The 21923-nt window shown below is 46.5% G+C and overlaps 1 protein-coding gene across 8 annotated transcripts in view; it reads right to left on the reverse strand.

Moving 5' to 3' along the window:
* Nucleotides 1-656: 656 nt before the first annotated feature.
* Nucleotides 657-21923, reverse strand: part of BIN3 (bridging integrator 3) — a 179490-nt gene continuing 158223 nt past the window's right edge. For 6 of the 8 annotated variants that reach the window (XM_085634004.1, XM_085634006.1, XM_085634010.1 and 3 more), the window contains one exon: nucleotides 657-3753. In XM_085634004.1, coding sequence (XP_085490130.1) covers nucleotides 3607-3753 — 147 coding nt within the window. In that variant the 3' untranslated portion in view covers nucleotides 657-3606. The remainder of the gene's footprint in view (nucleotides 3754-21923) is intronic. The other 2 variants (XR_014970558.1, XR_014970559.1) reach the window with 1 other exon arrangement.

Genomic DNA, 21923 nt, shown 5'->3' on the forward strand with positions numbered 1-21923 from the left:
GGCAGATTTTGTACATCTGGCATGGTCTTGTGGTGCAGTTGCAGAGTATTGGTTAAAAGTAACGCAGATGTTGGGTACTATGGTGGGCATGAACATCGAATGCACTGTTCGCCATGTCTGTTGGGCCTGATACCTGAGGTACGCGCCCAGAAGCGTAAGTTTTGTGTAATTGCATTACTCCTGACCAAAAGAAGAATATCATTGTGCTGGAGCAGCAGACAGGCTCCCAAAGTTAAGCATTGGATCCACGATTTAACGTATTGTAAGGATACCCTGCAAACGTATGAGGAAGAATTACCAACTGGGTGAAAGCCTAGAGACTATTGGAAATACTTGACTCAATATTTACAAGTGTATCAAGTAGACTGATTGAGTGTGACATCTGCACTATCGACTATGTGTTTTCAGGTAACATTGCAACGCTACAGAACTGGAAGACGGATGTTGTTGTACTGCGGCCGGTTTGTTAATTACATGTCTGGCATTGTATGTTTTTGAAAATGCTAATAATTTTTTTTTTTTTTTTAAAGTATATGAAAGCACCATACAGGCCTTTAACATCCACACATTCAAGTGCTTGGAACACCCCCTTGCTCTCCTCCCATGATCTTAATATGGAACTTAAGGCCTCTCTTTTTCACAGAATACATGGAGACTTTAGGCATTTAAATTATTTTATTAAAACACTATTGATAAAAGCACCTTCTGGGGTTTCAGTAATTTCCTTTTGGTCCAGTCACACGGCCGCCCAACCGTCACAAACGAATAAAGGAACAACCCCACAGAGATGGCAAAGGCTTCTAAGATGTTTTCTCTGGCCCACGTTGATAATAAGCTGAGGTAGGATTGGTCAGTGCATGATGGGATCTCTGTTATACCTATAACAGAGATGGTGAGTGACTGGAGCTGCTGCGCTTTGCTTGGGCATATGTAGCAGTGCTCCACACATAACACTGTGCCACTGCTGGCCACTTTATTTTTTCAAACCTACCAGCATCGGTGCTGCAAAGACCAGGTAGAGATGAAAATCCAGTGTAGCTTGCTGAGGAAGTGCTGATGAACTGTAGCCAAATGCAGATGTCAAAGTGGCAATGCTAAAGCTGACGTCTTTGGTAACTTGAGTCAGATTCCAGGTGGCTAAGAGCAAATGGGTGGTCAGGATCAGCGGAAGGGCTTTGAAGGTATTCACAAAGGAGAGGAGCACGAGACTCCTTCCCATACAAAATTATCATCAGAGCAAGAATCCCTCTATTGAGTGTGATCATCTACAGTATGACTCCAACCATTCAGATAATCTGTTAACCATGGATCTTGATCTTCTGTATGACCAACACAAGCAGAAGCATAAGACCACCTCCCACGAATAACAGCCACAGAACCTGACCATATGCAGTGTAAGATTCATCAGTGCCATCAGATATGGGACTGTTTCTGGTCTGCGACTGCCACTGCCACTGTGGCATTACAACCAAAACCATGATCACCCCTAGTGCAGTACTGCTGCCCACACGCAAACGTCATTCCCATCCATTGCAGATGAAACAGCATAACACAGAATCAACCCAAATCTGATGTGTGAAAAATAAGGCAGGAACTGAGAGCAGGCTACTTTCGTTGCCAAGTGGTAAATGGAAAAGCTCTGTTTCTCTGTATTTCTTTTAGCTCTCACCACCATCGTTGCAACACATACAGAATGGTCAGATGAGCTCCACAGGAAGAAATAGTAACTCTCTGAGAACACCTTATGCTGCATCATGAACAAACAGTAAGAACAAAGGGACATCGCCATAATGGTTAAGAAGGAGATATAAGGATGCAAAGGGCATGGATGGAAACAACAGGAAAAGAAAGGAAACGCCAACAGTCGAAAAGGAAACAAATCGGAAAGCAGTGCTGCACTGAAAAAACAGCAAACAAAACCACGGGAAGCATAATGCACATCTTTCAAACATGGACGGATGTGGATTCAAAGAGTTCCCCACTTTGCTACAGGATGTCTCTGTAGTTTACAGATATTAGCAGAACAGATACCTGGGAAGCAATTTTGCATGCAAAGAGCAAGTATGCACAGTGATGCCAATTGCAGAGGGGAAATGTCTTCATTAAACAGCAACTAAACATAAAGGCGAGGCTGGGAATTTAATTGAAAAAGCTTCAAATGCGATCCTGCACACATATAGACACCCAGGACATGGACAGATACCCTGCTCAAACTTCCACCCTTCAAGTCAGAAACCTAGCCTTGGAAAATCATGCCCTGTCATGAACCTTCGCACTAAACATCAGCCCAGTAAGCAAAACAACACTTGCTTAAATCTCCAAGCCAGGACTCTAGAAGCTGGGAGCACCATGCCTTCGTTTTCATCTTCAAACTAGGACCTAGTGCTTGGAATGCCATTTCCTACCAAAATGTCCATCTAAAAACCAGCACCATATCACTGGAAGCTTCAGACTATGCACATGTCTTTACCTCTAGTGCCACAACTCAAAACGGATACCCCAGCCCAGGAAGCAATGTAGTTAGCGAAAGCCTCAAACACAGGACCTCATCTCTGGGACCACCTTACCCTGTCTGGTAAGAACTAAGATCTCATTTCTCAAAACACCACACCCTTCCTGGTTCTAAATCCTAAACCCAGTCCTGCATCCCTAGAAGGAATCATAGTTTTCCAATATAAAATCCAGGTTCTAAAACATGGATCGATCATATCCGGTCTGACTTTTCAATTCAAATCATCTCTTCATGCTGCTGGTGTCGCCGTCTCAAACCCTGCTCCTGTTAAATCTAGAATTTCAACAATAAATGCAACCCGACAGCTCATACCCTCAAACTTGTCAGCTTAACCACAAGTAAACAGCCCCTAGAAGGCCCACCCAATGTCCTCAATATTAGAGGGGTATTGACTCAAAGAACGTTCCTCAAAATCGATACTCCTCAAAATTGGGTAGCAACTAGGGAAGATGCTTCCGTGAGACACAAACACCAATAGAAACGCAACTAGGCAATGACCTAAGATGTCCCCACATAAATGGATCAGGAAGAAAGAAGATGCCAACTAACCCAAGTGACAAAGAATGGTTGAGTGGTTGGGAATGCTGAGAGATACTAACAATCTTGTACCCAGAGCACAGAATGGAGGGGAGAACAAAGATTGCAAAAATGGCCCTGCTGTCATGGTATATACATAGCTACAGAGGATGAGGATGAACCACGGACAACAGCTTGAGTATAAACCAGTAGAGAAGATGACAACAGCTCAATCTAATAATTGGTGCCCCAAGACCCCAGTCTCAGGGTAATGGATGGATGGCAAAAATAAATGACATTGACTTCAGTGACAAGGCATGGGTTGCTGGAGAACAGTACAGGCCAACGTATTCAGTCTCAATAAATGGATAGGTGGGAGAAGATGGCCATTGACCTATGCATTACCATGGGAGAGTGGGAAGAGGAGGCTAGGCCAATGTTCTTAGCTTTAGTGGAAGGATGGGTGGCAGAAGAAGAAAAGGAAGAAGGTAGTTGCAGGAGTCCTTAGTAGTGAGTGGTGCTGATTTCAAGCAAAGGGCTCTTCTGCATTCATGGTAAGCAAAATCCTGTTGCACATGTCAGTCCTCAGCCACAATTGATAGAGATCGCAGTTCACTGAGCTTGGCCTCATTCTCCTTTTCCCTCTCCTCATCTGTCATTCCCGGCTCATCAATCTGCTGTGTCAGGTCTCCGAAGATCTTGTACATTTCAGTGTAGTATATGACCTAAAAAAAGTGGAGAAAAGTCTATGAGACTGGAAGTGCCCTGGGGAAGGAGGAGCATCTTACTCATGCATCTGTAAGTTACACAGTTTTAGAAGGTAGGACGCAAGATAAGATAGTCCAGGAACCTATTTCATGCTCTTGTCTTAAATGCTGGGAATAACATCGATTTCTTGATGAGTAAAAGGAATATGTTACTTACCCTGTAAGAATCTGTTTGTGGCATGTAGTGCTGTAGATTCACACGCTCTGCATACTTCCCCCATTTAGTGTTGGGTCCAGATGTGTGCAAGTTGTTTTTCTTCGAAGAAGTCTTTCGAGTCACAAGACAAAGTGACTCCTCCTCTTGGTGATAATGTGCATGGGCATTGATTCCATTGTTAAGACTGTTTTCCCACATGCGGGTGAGAAGGGAGTGAGAATAAGCATCAGTAAATAGATGTCCAAGCAAATTAAATAGTGTAAAGGAACTGCAGCGACCACAAGTGTCCGGGTAAGAGGGTGGGCATATGTGAATCTAAAGCACTACATGCCACGAACAGATGCTTTCAGGGTAAGTAACATTCTGTTCGAGGCATGTGTGGCTGTAGATGCACATGTTCTGCATGGACTGCAAAGCAGTCCCTCTCCAAAAGCCTGTGGATGTTGCAGTTGTTTGAAAGAGTACGTAGCACTGCCTCTCCTACATTGGCTTGTGGTCGTGCTAAGACATCCACACAATGTTTAGGGAAAGTTTGTGGAGTAGACTATGTAGCTGCATTATACAAATGTCAGCTATTGGAATATTGCCCAGGAAAGCCATGGAAGCTTCTATTTTATGAGTAGAGTATAGGGGTGTAGGCAAAGTCCTTTTAGTTTTGGCATAACATGTCTGAATGCACTTAATCTTAATTATCCATCTAGAAATGCCTAATTAGATATGGGCTTTCCTTTGTGAGGGGGCGAAAAAGCAACAAAGATTTGTTTAGTCTTATGGAACTCTTGAGTTTTGTCAATATAATACATTAGAGCTCTTTTGACATCCAGCGTATGAAGAGCCCTTTCTGCAACTAAATCCAGTTGCGGAAAGAAAACAGGTAGTTCAACTGACTGATTGGGGTAAAAAGATGAAACCACTTTTGGAAGGAATTTTGGGCAGGTTCTAAGGACCACCCTATCTCTGTGTAACTGGAAGAAAGGTTCTTCCACGGTTAATGCCTGCAGGTCACTAACACGCCTAAGTGAGGTAATGGCCACCAAAAAAGCAACCTTTCAAAATAGGAATTGGAGGGGACAAATAAGCAATGGTTCAAATGGTGGACCCATAAGTCTGGTTAGTACAATATCGAGATTCCATGCGGGTGCAGGTGGAATTACTACTTCTAAGGCCTTCCACAAATGCCTTAATATCTGGTACCTTGAACAAAGATAACTGTTGCCTGTTTTGTAGATAGGTCACAACTGCAGCTAAATGTAGACGTATTGGAGTATAAGCTAGGCCAGAGGTCTGCAAATGAAGAAAGTCACAAACAATGTTTTGTAAAGTTGCATGAAATGGATTAATTGGTTTACTGCAACACTAGATAACAAATAATTTCCACTTCGCTGCGTAACAAGCTCTAGTTGTAGGCCAACACGCTTATTTAAGAATGGTCAAACATTCAGGTGGGATATTAAGGTAACCAAATTCTACGACCTAAGGAGCCAAGTCGCAAGGTTGAACTCCTTTAGATTTGGGTGCCCGATTTCTCCATGGTGCTGAGTGAAAAGGTCCGGGTTGAGGGGAAGCTTCTCGTGGGGAACTACCGACAGTTTGAGCAGTGTAGTGAACCATGGCTGGCGAGTCCAAGTGGGAGCTACTAGAACGGTGGTGAGACATGTTTGCCTGAGCTTCTGAACCACAAACATAATAAGAGGGAGAGGTGGAAAAGCATAAGCAAATATTCCTGACCAGTTCATCCATAGAGCAGTTCCTTTGAATAGTGGGTGTGGGAACCTGGAGGCGAAGTCTGGACATTATGCGTTGTCCGCAGTAGCGAACAGTGGTATCTATAGAACCTCCACTTGTGAAAGTATGGGAGAAGGACTTTGGGGTGGAGTTCTCACTTGTGGACTTGTTGCTGCATCCTGCTGAGGTCGGCAAAGTGGTTGTCCATCCCTAGGAGGTGCTCCGCTAGCAGGTGGATGTTGTAGCATATTGCCCAACGTCAAATCATCTGAGTGGCGTGATAACTGTAGAGAATGCCCCCCCCCATTTTTGTAATTAGTACATTGTTGTCATGTTGTCTGTCCGGACAAAGACAATCTTGCCTGCTAGGTGAGTTAGAAATGCTTTCAATGCTAGGTGAACAGCTTGAAGCTTGAGGTAGTGGATGTGGAGACTCTGGGGTTTGGTATCCCAAGAGCCTGAACTGTGAGATCCTTTAGGGGAGCACTCCATCCTGTAAGGGATGCATCTGCTGTGAGAATGATCTGGGGAACAGGGTAAACATATGGTTTTGCGTGTTTCACCACAGCAGAGAGTAAGTGCGGCTGTCTACCAACACTAGATTTTGTAGTGGACCCTGGGATTGAGACCATTGGCGCGCCAGACATTCTTGCAGCAGGCGCATATGTAATCAAGCACATGGTACTATTGCGGTGCAAGATGCCATCATGCCTAAGAGTCGCATAACTGTCTCGACTATTACGTGTTGATTGAATTAAAACTGCTGCAGTAGCCTTTGAATGTATTGAATCCTGCCTACATTGGGGTATGCCAAACCCAACTGTGTGGAGCATGGCCCCCAATTACGGCTGAATTTGTAAAGGTTGAAGGTGTGATTTCTGTATGTTGATAGTAAACCCCAGTTGATGGAGAGTAGTCTGAGTTTGTTGTTGACGCTTGAGAAGTGTACTGGCTTTGATGTGCCAGTCGTCCAGATATCGGAAGACATGAATGTTCTGTCTGCGCAGATGTGCTGCTACCACTGCTAGGAATTTGGTGAACACATGGGGTGCGGTAGTGACTCTGAATGGGAGAACTTTGACCTGGAAATGCCTTCCAGCTATAACAAACCTGAGGTACTTGAGATAAGCTGGATGGATCGAGATGTGGAAGTAAGCATCCTTTAAGTCTAGTGCTGACATAAAGTCACCTTGTTGGAGCATTGGGATCACATCCGGAGTAGTGACCATATGGAAGTGTTCTGATAGTATGTAATGATTTAGGCACCTGAGATCTAAGATGGACTGTAGTGATCCATCTTTTTTGGGAATCAGAAATTATAAGGAGTACACTCCCGAACCTTGATGTTGAAGAGGAACAGGCTCTATGACTTCTTTAAGCAACAGAGCCTCCACTTCTTGTTTGAGCAGGTTTTGATGTTCTATTGAGAGATTGTGTCTGCAAGGTGGAATGTTTGGAGGTGTGTCTCCAGACGATAGCCATGTTGGATAATATTCAATACCCACTGTGAGAAAGTGCCATCTTTCTTGCCTGGTATGCCCCCACTTTTTGCTGAATTGCTGAATGTACTTTTACTGAGTGTGCCCTGGGCTCCTGCCAATCAGGTGCCCAGGGCCTATGTTCCTTCCCTAAAATAAACCAAACCCAAATTGGCAAACCCTGGCCACATGTCAGCCCCTGGTAAATGGTACCCTAGGTACCCAGGGCCTTGTGACCAGGGAAGGCCTCTAAGGGCTGCAGCACTCCTTGTGCCACCCATAGGGGCCCTGTACCCTTACACACACTGCCTTTGCAGGCTGAGTGTTTGGGTGCAAGACAAAAACAAAGTCGACATGGCACACATCCCTGTGTGCCATGCCCATCACCTACACTGCCATGGCATACATCAGCCACCCCTCTAGCTGGGTGCCTTATGCCAATGGTGTGGGCACAGGAGCAGGAGCCCTGTGCCCCTACAGTGCCCAGGTCCATTCCTGAACACTGTAAGTGCAGTGCTGCTATTTAAGAGTACATGGTGCTGAGAGCTCGTCAAACACGAGCTCCACAGCACCATAATGGCAACACTAAAGACTGAGAAGTTTGGTATCAAACTTCTCAGCACATTAAACCCACACTGATGCCAGTGTGGGATTTAATGTACCCAGCACCCCAGAGGGCATCTTAGAGGTGCCCCCTTAAACCTAACCTACAATCCACGTCTGCTCTGAGGCTGCCAAGGCTGCCACCCAGCAGACATGTTGCTGGACCCCTGGGTAGGAGAGCCCCTGCTCTCCAGGGCCTGCAACAATGCACATCCTGGGCGAGGTGCTAAATCTCCTCCCCCAGGATGGACAGGGGGAACCTTCAAAGGCATGCCGCCTCTGTGAGCTTCCCCAGACCACTGCAACCCCCCACTCTGGCGGGAAGCTTTGGCCGGAAACCCCAAATAAGGACAGGGGATGTGCCAGCCTGCCAACGCCACCCCTCAGGTGGGGGAGGCGAGGTGAAGCACATCTCCGGGCTCTCGCCATCTTGAAGATGGGGAGCCCTACCCTTTCAGGACTAGGCTACTGCCCCCCTCCCACAGGAGAGAGGCAGGATAGGGGGTGTACCCACCCCAGGACAGGGACCCATTGGTCCCTGCCCTTCACCTACCTGTAACGCCCCTAAATCTAGTATTTAGGGGCACCCTGAACCTTCCTTCCCCAGATTCCAGATTCAAAACTACAAAGAAGAGCAAGAAGAAAGAAGACCTGCCCTGCAGCTGCTAAAAAGAGGAAGACACCAACTGCTTTGGCCCCAGCCCTACTGGCCTGTCGACCCTCGAACCTGCTCCTGCTCCAACCCGGCATCTCTTGTGGCCAGCAACCTCACCAACCCCGGAGGACCTGGCTACCTTTTGGCTCTAAGCCCCTGGGACTCCCATGAGCAGAGGCTCTACTCAAAACCTACCTCTTATCCCTGGCAGCAGCCCGGAACCGCGAACCCAGCACACTCTGCACCAGCCAAGCCTGGCCAGTGCCGGAGTGAACAAAGACCCTGAGGACGACCCCACGGCGACTGTGACCCCGAGTCCGGCCCCCAAGGACCTCCCTCGACACTCCTGAAGAAGCCTGCAGCCTCAGAACAAGGTGCCCCCCCTACCGCGATCAACAGAGGGTAAGATTTCCCGACACCAAAAGGCACCCCTGCACGCGGCGCCCCGCGGCCCCCTGTGCCCAATCCCGAGGTACCTACCTATCCTCCAACTACCCAACTTACCTCTCGAAGTGGTGGTGGCACCTGAAGAGTCCTCGTCCCCGAGCTTGCAGTCTTTTTCTAAACCAGAGATTTCCCATTGAAACCAATTGAGCGCCCGAAGGCTCAAAAGCACCCTGCACCCAGCCGCCCGAGTGGCCCTGGCAGTGAAAACTCTACACCTACCTACTTCCCCACTTGCCCTGAGTAAGTTACCAGGAACCCAGCTCCCACAGCCGTGTGGCTTGCCAGTCAGCAGCCACCAACCAAGGCCCCCCTATCCCTCATAGGATAACATTGGGCCTAACTCTCTCTGCACCCGGCCGCCCTAGAGTCGCTGAGGGTGAACCAACTGTACCTACCTGACCCTGGGGGACCCTGAGTCTATGCCCAGAACCTCAACTCTGCCAGTCGAGTACTTACCCTGAAACCGATAACTCTATTTTCCTCATAGGGTAACATTGACTGGCTTTTTCCTGAAATTTCTTCTAAGTGTGGGCTTTTCAAATCTTAAAATATTCACCAAAAATCAGCCGAGTAACAAAAACGAAATTACTCACCTGCTCTTAGGTGAGCTCCCAGTGCTGGATCTTGGTGCCCAGCACTGACTCTGAAAAATACTTACAACTGTACTTACCTGTAACCCAATTTTCTTCCATAGGAAACCATTGACTGTTTTTCTGTGAAATTTCTTTTAAGTGTCGATTTCTGCAATCTTTAAATGTTCTTCAAAAATCGTATAATATCTGAAAACGTAATTACTTACCTATTTTAGATAAAGGTCCCAGTACTGAGTCTAGGCACCCAGTACTGGATTACAAAAGTAACTAAAACATACTGTACCTGCAACTTGAATTTTCTTCCGTAGGGAATCATTGACTGTTTTCCTTGAAATATTTTTTAAGTGTCAACTTTTAAAATAGCTAAATATTGTTTAAAAATCATTACAGTTCTTAAGTCGACTTTCATCACTTGATTCTGAGTACTGACCCAGGACTGAATCTAGGATCCAGTCCTGGAATTCCAAAAGTAATCTAAAAAGTAATCTGTTACAAATAACTTGAATTTATCATTGAGCTCAATGCATTGTTGTGTTTAAAATAGAGTTGCCTATTGCAACCACTTGTAACTGTTTACAAAAACCAATTGCATATTGCAAAAGTATTTATATGAAACATCTCATCCTGAGAACGTATATTTTAAATCCAAGTGTTGGTTCTAAAATAAAACAAGCATATATTTTTTATATATAAACCATTGGCCTAGAGTTCAGTTATTGAGTGTGTGAGACCATTTGCTGACTGAGTGTGTGCAACAAATGCTTTACACTGTCCTCTGATACTGCCTTACTGCTCGACCAAGCTACCACTTTAGAGAGTAAGGTTATATCTAACTTTAACCTCTGTCAAACCCTGGGGGACTGCGGACTCTGTACACCCTGTACCTATTAAGGAACAGTATATACAGAGCCACTTTCTCACACCCACTGATCTGATGTTATAGTTTTCAAAGCCGGGAAGAAATGTTGCAGTCAGCCCTCGACAGGTGTTAAATGGTCAGGGGGGATGAGAAGAGAGTCACTGCTTTGAGGTGGAGGGTGCGTTGCGTGTTGAGGCACCGTGCTGCGACCCTTGGAATGGTTTCCTTTATATGTACCTTTGTAGTTTCTTATTGAGGGGGGCGGGTCGGATGTTGCCTGTACAACGAGTTCGAGGAATCAGAGGGTGTAGTTTTGGCACCATGTTTGCATGAGGGATATCAGAAGGAGCCATGAGAAGGTGGGATTTAGAGGGCCAATGGGCACCCTACCTGGGGTGGCTATACCTTCTATTATGCCACCCTCCTGTGGGACGGGGCATAGACCTAGCCCAGACTGGAGGGTCCCCTCATCTTCAGGAAGAGGGGACTGAAAGATTCGCTTCACCTCACCTCCTTAAGGGTGGAGTTAGCAGAGGTGGGCACACCGCCTATTCTTCTAAGTTTTACCGCGGGGTTCCCGCCCAAAGTGGGGGTGTAAACCAGAGGCTGGATATTGCATTTCAAAGGCAGTAGGCCTTTGAAGCTTTCCTCTTTGAGCACTGGGCCATCCCGGGGGGGAGGGGGTGGTGGGCTTTGACACACCTGCCCAGGATGTGCATTGTTTCTGGTCCCAGAGAGCAAAAGCTCTACCCAGGGGTCCAGAAACATGTATGGTGGTGGCTGGCTGCCTACAGCCGGTCAGAAACCACACCAGGGTTGGTAGGTTTTCAGGGAGCACCTCTGAGGTGCCCTGTGAGTACATGTTTTAATAAATCTCACACTGGCATCAGTGAGGATTCATTATATGGAGATGTTTAGTACCAACATCTCCTGTGGTCAGTGAAGCCATCATGGACCTGTGGAACTCGAGTTGTTAAGTTCCTAGCCCATGTACTCTCTATGGCTTCCCTGGCACTCACAATATTAGGGAACAGACCAACGACTGTAGGGGCATATCTGCGCAGATATGCCCACACCTGGGATATAGTGCACCCTGCCAGAGGCCAGGTAAGGTGACTTACCTATATCTTAGGAAGTGCTAGCTGGCATGGCACACAGGCAGTGTGCCATGTCGACTTGGTAATTCTTTTACCTCACAGGGGCATGCCAGGGGCAGTGGGATGGTCCTAGTGGAAGGAACCCAGGGGACCCTCTTCAGCCTCCAGGCCCTGGGTTTCCGGGGTACCACTTACTAGAAACTTACAGGGGGCAGAAGTACCAATTGTGGACATGTTTTTAGGGAAAGAACATTGGCACTGGGAACATGGACAGCAGGGACCCATTACTCTACAGCCCAAGTTGCATCAAAAGCCAGGCATAAAAGTGTGTGTGTGGGAGGGTACTGCAACAGAACCCCATTTTCTCACACAGGGCTACAAATTAATCTGGTATTTTCTAAAATGTTAAAGGTTTTACAAGATGCTATGCTGTTGGCAGGGTTGACCCCCCTTATAAATGTCACAATATTCAGTAAAGAGTAGGTGAGCAACCTGCAACTATGTACAGGATTTTGTTTATTAAAACATTTGAATATAGCACACTTACTTATTTAATCCATTGATAGTCATGTAAACCAGATAGAGTCCTGACAAAGTGCGTGTGAGAGGTAGGAGATTTAAGTGACAGTTCAATACTCAGACTTTCTATACCTAAAACAGTCAAACATAAGTTGACTGGACACACTGCCATACCCTGCTTTACTTCTTTAAATTAAATATTGCTTTATAAGATTCACTGCTAAAAACATGTTTTGCAAATTCTGTAAAAAAAACAGTTTTTGTATATTTTGTGGGTTAGGCAGCTGAATAAACACTGATAAGCACTGATTTCAAAAGATTTGGAAAACACAGAGAAAACATCAATGGTACCCACAAAAAATAAACACTGAAACAAGACAGCCTCAACAAAGTACAACCATAAATGTACAAAAATAATTCTTAGGCAGAACTGGATTAAAGTGACTAGCACTACAAGCGTGCTACTAAAAGTATAAGCAGTTGTCCACTGAGGTTGCCAACTAATAAGCTTATTTTGCAGTACACTTTTTGCTGCACTGTTTTCATCTAGATGCACACCAAAAGCGTTGACTGCTCAACAGACTCACACTGATTTCACAGCACAGGATCTCTGGGTGTGCTCTGGTCTAGATGTATACCAGAGCGTTGCCTGTTCTCAGATTCACATTCTGTCACAACTCCGGGCCTCCAGATGTGTTCTGGTCTAAATGTCCAGAAAACATGATGGCTGCTCTCAAATTCACACAGAGATGCCACAGGACTGATCTTTGGGTTGGTTCTAGTCCTGACGCACTCAGAGACGGCTAGCTGCTTTCAATTTGTCACAGAGATGTAACAATCCAGGTTCTCAGATAGTTACATCCAGATGTACATGGATTTGGCAGCATTCAAATGCACACAATGATGACAGTCCAAGCTCTAATTCAGATGCATTGAAAAGTGCTAACTTCCGACAGATTCCCGGTGCAGTAGCACTGCCCTGGCTCTCTGGATGTGCTCTAAGCCACATGTGCATAATGTTCTGCACTGATTCGCACTGCGATGCCACAGTCCCCGTCCACCAAATTTACTGTAATCCAGATGTACACCAAGAGCTTTGGTAGCATTCCGGTGATGATGTCACAGTGCAGGCTTGAGTCAAGGTCCCAATCCTGTTGTACATTGAGAGCTTTGGCTATTAGGCCATTCATACTCTGATGTCACATAGGTTCTCTAGATGTGTATAGGCGACGCCAAATGCTGTCACAGACCAGGTGCGTTCTAATAAAGATGTACATCAAGTAGATGGCTGCTCTTGGACTACCAGTGATACCACTGTCCAGGCTCTCTGACCAAATTCCAACTTTTATCAGGGGCATCAGTACAAAGTGTTACACTTATGTGCAAAACGCTGTGATAATGTGCAAGGGAAACATAAAACATTTCAATACGAAAAACAAAATCCTATTTTAGAAAAAGTAAACATCAAAAAGGTTGTCGACATTTAGGACCGCAATCTAGCCCAAGAAACTATCATGCACATTATCTGTACGTGCCCAGCCTTCCAGAATGAGCACTGGGTCAAATTGTGCCCACGTTTCAACACTCTGGGTGTATGTACTTGCAGGCAAGCAATAATTGCATGTTTTAATGGGGCCAACACAACTTTAAACGCTCAGACGATAACATTTTTGTCTCAGATTGCAAATAACTCTCCGTGCAAAACACAGTTGAAGGAAAGAATCCACCCAGATTAACTAATCAGTACTAAACGGACTGCTCTTTGAGCAAATTCTATAAGCAACCATGCACTTTATGCCCATTGCACTGCAAATGTATATTCATATGATTGTTTCAATTTTATGGTTTAATCAACCTTTTTTAATATATCTTTAAAACAGTGTATTTTTATGCAATGGCTTTTTTACTAAGCATATAATTAAAAAAATATGAATTTTGATATTTAGGCCTAATAAATATTTCTATGTTAGATTATCTGAAATATATTTGAAACTGAAAAACGAAAACCATATTTTACAGAAAGTAATACAAAAGTTATTTTTAGGCATGCCGTCCTCAATTCTGCATGTCTGACGAGCCATCAATCATTTAATAAGAAAAAAACTATATCTCAGACAGTAAATGTCAAAAGGGTTGTTTTGTCCTTTGTACGTCTAAAATTAATTCAGTATGGTAGATAATCTGACATGTTATCAAACCTTACAACAAACAGAATTTAAATAAACATAGTATTAAAAAACGTAATAACCTCAAAAATGTAGGAGCTATCAAGTAAGGACATACAGAAAGTCCATGGACCAGACAGTCTACATTTTAAAGTTACTGGAAAACTCTATATTGGTTGAACAAAGGCACATATGGATGATGTAGAGAGAAACTGATGCAGTGGGGCGATGTACCGGAGAGCTGGTGGAGGCCAAGGCAGACCACCTCATGGCTAACAGTCAACCTTGGATGACACAGCAATTAGAACTCCATTTGTGGGGGAACCACACCACTGGAGTCTGAGAAACTGCTAAAAATGTGAGGGTCCACACTCACCCCCGCTCCGTATGTGTAGACAGAAGTTGCATGTTATGGAAAATCCACCCTTGACAGAGAATGATCCAGTAAAGTTGACTCGGAAAAAAACCCGTTGTGCTTTGAGGTCTGTGTCACACAGTGACGTGACGCACTGAGATCGCGCAGTCAGCTGGATATCTCCTGAGACCACAGGATGCTGGTGGTCTTCTGCGACATTCACGGTCCACGTTTTCCAATAGAACTTTGAATCTCATTGGTAGCACAATATCTCGCCCTTTGGGTCTGCCAAACCTGACCTCGCCAGGAGCTGGCAATGGCAGGGCCACTCCCGCTGGGGTTGAGTCAGCAAATGGCAGCAGGGAGTCAGTGCCCATAGCCTCTATGGTGACAAGTGACAACCCTAGTGCCCAATCCCTCCCTCTCAGAATGAAGGTATCTACTTGGTCAAGCGGGAATTCAGTGAGGAGGGGGGTGACGATCTGCTGTTGCTTTCATTATGGAAGCATTTCCTGCTCTTAGCTGTGCTTGTCACACCGCTGTCCCACCCTGTAGTCAAACAGCCCACTTCACTACTCCGGACTACTCCATGCTGCACAAGGGGTGAGCGGACATCATGTCAAAACCTGGCTACATGTATCGCATCTTCACTTTACAATATCATACATGCCAACATTATAGAAGAGAAAAGTGGGAGAATGCAGTTCCCCTATTAACTTCTATTGGGGCCTGAATCAGGTTATTGTTAAGTACAGGACTTGAAAGTGTGCTGCTGCAGGATCAGACATTAGAAAGACAAATATACTTTTTTTATTCTTACGTATCAGGAGCACGGAGAAAGTGCTATGGCAAGCAGAGAGCTTGACAAAAATGGTGTGCACTGGCTTGCAGGACCAGGTTACTGGCAGTGCATACTCAGAGTCACTCAACACCAGTCCCTGTCACTGAAGTCCTCCAAGGAATTGGGTTTTTGCATGCAGGAATCGGAAGGCGGGAGACTCGCCTTGAAATACGTAGTCTCCGGCCTGAATCAGGACGGTTGGCATGAATGATATTCAATATCCCGTCTCCAGAATGAAAACAGCAAATTCTGCAACTAAGAACATCAATGTTTGCTGGGGACAGGAGCAGAAAACTCCCTTAGTGTGCCTCGGAAGACAAGGCTGTAGTGGCGCGAAAACTCCAGCGACACCAAATGCGCAGGGGTGATGCGTGGATCAACTCCATGTGCGTGGACGTGATCGAATCATCTGGCGTATGGCCAGACGGAAGAAGTAAATAGCCCGGGCGTGGTATTCACTCGAGTAGCCACTACGGCAATAAGGGCATTGAATATGCTACTTACCAGTATGCATCTGTTCTTGGCATGGAGGGCTGCTGACATTCATATCTGTGCATAGATCGCCGCCTAGTGTTGGGTCCGGATGTTTGCACGTTGTTGTCCTGGAAGAGTCTTCGAAGTATCCTGAGATAGGTGACTCCTCCCCTGGACCACAGTGCGCATGGGCATCCTCTCCATCCTCAGATTGTTTTTCGCCATTGTGGCAGTGATGGAGTAGATACAGAAAGTGATGACCATGCTATACAGTAATTCTGAGAGCTGCAGCTGCTACAGGCACCGGGGAGGAGGGTGGGCGATATGAATGTCAGCAGCCCTACATGCCAAGAACAGATGCATACTGGTAAGTAGCATATTCAGTTCGAGGCATGTGGGCTGCTGAATTCATATCTGTGCATAGAATACATAGCAGTACCTCCCATTAGCGGCGGCTACCAGTGCCAGCTGCAGCGGTCTGAAAAAGAGTTTTGAGAACAGCCTGTCCTACAGCTGCCTGCTGTTTTGAGTGTACATCTACACAATAGTGTTTGGTAAATGTGTGTATAGTGGACCATGTGGCTGCTCTACATATATCATGTAAAGGAATGTTTCCCAGGAAAGCCATGGAGGCCCTAACTTACGTGTTGAGTGGGCTCATGGGGGGATCGTTAATGTGCGTTTAGCCTTTTGATAGCAAATTTGAATACATTTAACGATCCATCTGGCTATACCTGCTTTGGAGATGGCGTTGCCTTTGTGTTGTGGGGAAAAGGCAACGAAAAGTTGTTTTGTCTTCCTAAAGCTTTTGGTTCTGTCTATATAGTACATGAGGGCTCTTTTGACGTCTAGTGTGTGGAGCATTCTTTCAGCGACATTTTGTGGATTCTGAAAGAAAACGGGCAGTTCAATCGTTTGATTCATGTGGAACTGGGATATTACTTTAGGCATGAATTTGGGGTTGGTACGTAGTACGACCCTGTTTGCGTGAACCTGTATGAATGGCTCTTGAATGGTTAGTGCCTGGAGTTCACTAACTCTTCTCAATGAAGTGATTGCTACTAGAAAAGCCACTTTCCAGGTGAGGAATTGAATCTCACATGAGTGGAGAGGTTCGAAGGGTGGACCCATCAGTCGGGTGAGGACCAAGTTGAGGTTCCACACTGGCGCTGGTGGGTGTCTTGGGGGAATTACTCGTTTAAGTCCCTCCAAGAAGGCTTTGATGGCAGGCACTCTAAATAAAGAGAGGTGCTGCCTGTTTTGGAGATAGGCTGCTATTGCGGTTAAATGGATACGTATTGAGGTGTATGCCAGATTGCATCGGTATAGGTGTAAGAGGTAACAGATTATGTTTTGAATGGATGCATCTAGCGGGTTAATGTCATTGTTATTGCAATAAATGACAAACCTCTTCCATTTGGCTGCATAGCAAGCTCTGGTAGTGGGTCTCCTAGCTTCCTTAATGATCTCCATACAGTCAGGTGGCAGGTTTAGGTAGCCAAACTCTATGACTTCAGGAGCCAGATCGCCAGGTTCAGCTGTTGCGGATCTGGGTGCTGAATTTCTCCATGGTTCTGCGTCAAATGCGCGGGTTTGATCCGTAGCCTTTGATGCGGCATCACGGAAAGTTCCAGAAAGGTGGTGTACCATGGCTGGCGTGCCCATGTTGGATCGACCAGGATGAGTGTCAGTGAGTGTTGTCGCAGTTTGCGTGCCACCAGCGGTATTCAACGGCGCTGGGGGAAAAGCGTACGCAAATCTGCCGGACCAGTTCATCCATATCGCATTGCCCTGCGACTGTGGATGTGGGAACCTGGCGGCAAAGTTTTGGCATTTTGCGTTTTCGCTTGTGGCGAATAGGTCTATCTCTGGATGACCCCACTGTTGGAAGTACGGTTGGAGTACTGACGGGTGTAGCTCCCACTCGTGCATCTGGTGGCTGTGTCTGCTGAGCAGATCCGCCATCTGGTTGTCCTTGCCTGGGAGGTGTTCCGCCATGAGGAATATGTTCCTCTGAATGGCCCACTTCCACATGCTCTGAGCCAGATGAGACAACTGTGGAGAGTGCGTTCCTCCCTGCTTCTGTATGTAGTACATGGCAGTCATGTTGTCCGTCCGGATCAACACGACTTTGTTGCACAAGTGTACTTTGAATGCCTTCATGGCTAGGAAGATTGCCATCAGTTCCAGAACGTTGATGTGCATCTTCTTTTGTTGTATTGTCCATAGTCCCTGCACTGTGTAATTGAGTACATGAGCTCCCCATCCCTGGAGAGACGCGTCCGCTGTCAGTATTATTTGTGGAACAGGCTCGTGGAACGGTCGGCCCTTGCAAAGGTTTTGTGGATTCCACCAATGCAGAGAGTTGTATGCCCGACCGCTCACCAACACTAGGTCTTTTAATTGCCCGTGAGCCTGATTCCATTGACGTGCCAAGCACTCCTGAAGCGGGCGCATATGTAGTCTCGCGTGCGGGACTATGAAAATGCAGGAGGCCATCATGCCTATCAACTGCATGAACACTCGCGCAGGAAGGGAGTGTTGAGGTTTGAACTTTGAGATCAGCAGTTGCATGCTGTTTATCCTCACTAAATTTGGCTGAGCTGTGGCTGCCAGAGTGTTTATGGTCGCGCCCAGGTACTGTCGTACGTGTGCGGGTTGGAGATGTGATTTTGGGTAATTTAGTGAGAATCCCAGACTGTGAAGAAGGTGAATGGTGCGGGACATGTGGCTGGCACATTGCTGGGCTGACTTTGCCTGAACAAGCCAGTCGTCCAGGTAAGGGTAGACGTGAATGTGTTGCCTCCGTAGATGTGCAGCCACGGTAGCTAGGCACTTTGTGAAAACCCTGGGTGCTGTTGTCACGCCGAAGGGAAGGACTTTGAATTGGTAGTGCTGCCCCTGAATAGTGAACCTGAGATATTTTCTGTGTGACGGGTGTATGGGTATGTGGAAATACGCATCTTTGAGGTCTAGCGTGGCTAGGAAGTCTCCCTGTCTGAGCAGCGGGAGAACCTGCTGTAGGGTGAGCATGTGAAAATGCTCTGAGAGAATGTAGTGGTTGAGGGGTCTCAGGTCTAGTATAGGTCTGAGTGACCCGTCCTTTTTTGGTATTAAGTAGTACAGAGAGTACACCCCTGTCCCCTGCTGGTGGACGGGCACGACCTCTATTGCGCCTTTTTGCAGCATACTTAGCACTTCCTGCTGTAATAATGCTAAGTGCTCTGAGGACATAGGACGGTGCTTTTGCGGTATTGTGGGTGGAGTGGAGGTTAATTCGAGGCAGTAACCGTGTTGGATAACATCTTTGACCCACCTGTCCGTGGTGATGGTATTCCACGTGGACAGGAACCGCTGGAGTCTTCCCCCGACAGGGGTTATATGGTCGGGGGGAAGGGAGAGGGCGTCACTGTTTGTTTTTGGGTGAGGACCTGGTGTTGCCGTAACCACGTCCTCTGCCCTTGGTGCTGGAGCCACGATATCCACCTCTGTTGGTTTTATCGTAGGTACTCTGTGTGCCCCCTTTAGTGTATTGCTGCTGTGACCCCTGGCCTCTAGCTGCTCCCCTATTCCCGGGGCGACAAAAGAAGTGTGGCTCACTGGTTAGAGTAGGCAGACCTGGAAGCAGAGGTCAGCCTGGGACCAGGGTTCAATTCCTGGCTCGGCTGGGTCTTGAGTCCATAAATTGTCCATGGACTTGATAATTCTCACTCCAGTGCATACTCAATTCATGGGTTCACACTCTGCGACTCTGGGCAATAGCTTGCTTAATCTCCACAATGGCCCCTCGCGGCGGGATGCCTGGCTTTCACCTTGTGGATGCCCTGCTGGGTCATCTCACAGGGGAATACCAGGACGGGTTCCCTAAGCAAGCGCTTAGAGACCGCTTGGTGATTTGCGCTATATAAATATCTGCACATTTACATTTACATTTACTGTTTGTTTTTGGGGGAGGACCTGGTATTGCCGTAACCGCGTCCTCTGCCCTTTGTGCTGGAGCCACGATATCCACCTCGTGTGTTCTTATCATAGGTACTTTGTGTGCCCCCTTTATTGTAGGTTTGCTGTGACCCTTGTCCTCTACCCGCTCCTCAATTTCCGGGGCGACGAAAGGAGCCACTACGAAATGTTTGCGTTTGCAGAGCCCCCATTGATTTCGCAGTGTCTGTGTCTTTTTTTTATCTTTTCTAGGGTGGTGTCAACCTCTGGTCCGAATAAGTAGTCGGGGTTGACAGGCTGATTGAGGATGTTATTTTGAACCTCAGGTTTGAATCCGGAGATTCGTAACCAGGCGTGTCGTCGTAGCATGACGCTGGTGTTTATGGCTCTCGCAGCTGTGTCGGCGGCATCCAGTGCACACTTAATGGATGCGTGTGAGAAAGTGGCTCTGTATATACTGTTCCCTAATAGGTACAGGGTGTACAGAGTCCACAGTCCCCCAGAGGCTGATAGAGGTCAAAGTTAGGTATGACCTTACTCTCAAAAGTGGTAGCTTGGTCGAGCAGTAAGGCAGTACCAGAGGACAGTGTAAAGCATTTATTGTACACACTCAGTCAGCAAATGGTTTCACACACTCAATAACTGAACTCCAGGCCAATGGTTTGTATATATAAAATATATGCTTGTTTTATTTTTAGAACCACAAAGGGGGTAAAAATATACTTTCTCAGAATGAGAGGTTGAATATAAATACTTTTGTCTTAAGCAATAAATTTGTGTAAACAGTCACAGTTGGTTGCAATAAACAATCCTATTTCCTAAACAGAACAATGCATTGAGCTCAATGGTAAATTCAGGTTATTTGTAATAAATTACTTTTCAGATTACTTTTGGAATTCCAGGTCTGGCTCCTAGAACCAGCCTTGGGTCAGTATTCAGAATCAAGTGATGAAAGTCGACTTAATAACTGTAATGATTTTTAAATAATATTTAGCTATTTCAAAAGTTAGCACTTAGAAAATATTTCAAAGAAAACATTCAATGGATCTCTATGGCAAGAAATTCACATTGCAGGTAGAGTACTTTATCGTTACTTTAGTAATCCAGGACTGGGTGCCTAGACCCAGGACTGGGGTCCTTATCAAAAGCAGGTAAGTAATTTCGTTTGCAGAAATGGTACGATTTTAAAAGAATATTTCAAATTTGCAAAAATAGACACTTAGAAGAAATTTCACAGAAAAGCAGACAATGGTTTCCTATGGGAGAAAAATGAGTTAGAGGTAAGTATAGTTGTGAACACTTTTCAGGGTCAGGGCTGGGCACCAAGATCCAGCACTGGGAGCTCACCTGGGAGCAGGTGAGTAAATTCGTTTTTGTCACTTGGCTGATTTTTGGTGAATTTTTGCAGTTTTGAAAAGTTCACACTTAGAAGATTTTTGAAGAAAAAGCCAGTCAATGTTACCCTATGAGGAAAATGAAGTTAGCGGTTTAAGGGTAAGTACTCGACTGGCAGAGTTGAAATTCCGGGCATGGACTCAGGGGTCCCCCAGTGTCAGGTAGGTACAGTTGGTTCACCCTCAGCGGTTTCAGAACGGCCGGGTGCAGAGAGAGTTAGGCCCAATGTTATCCTATGAGGGATAGGGGGGCCTTGGTTGGTGGCTGCTGTCTGGCAAGCCACGCGGCTGTGGGAGCTGGGCTCCTGGTCACTTACTCAGGGCAAGTGGGGAAGTAGGTTAGTGTAGAGAGGGCACTGCCAGGGCCACTCGGGCGGCTGGGTGCAGGGTGCTTTTGAGCCTTCGGGCGCTCAATGGAAATCAATGGGAATGTTCCGGTTTGGAAAAAGGCTGCAGGCTCGGGGACGAGGATGGTTCAGGTGCCACCACCACTTTGAGAGGTAAGTTGGGTAGTTGTAGGTTAGGTGGGTACCCCGGGATTGGGCACAGGGGGCCGCAGGGCGCCGGGTGCAGGGGTGCCTTTTGACGTCGGGAATCTTACCCTCTGGTTGATCGCGGCTGGGGTGGCACTTGGTTCTGAGGCTGCAGGCTTCTTCCGGGATGTCGAGGGGGGTCCTTGGGTGCCGGACTCTGGGTCACAGTCGCCGTGGGGTCGTCCTCAGGGTCTTTGTCCACTCCGGCACTGGCCAGGCTTGGCTGGTGCAGAGTGTGTTGGGTCCGCGGTCCCGGGCTGGTGCCAGGGATAGCAAATAGGTTTCTTGAGTAGA

The sequence above is a fragment of the Triturus cristatus genome, chromosome 11, assembly GCF_964204655.1.
Source record: "Triturus cristatus chromosome 11, aTriCri1.1, whole genome shotgun sequence".
Lineage (NCBI taxonomy): Eukaryota > Metazoa > Chordata > Amphibia > Caudata > Salamandridae > Triturus > Triturus cristatus.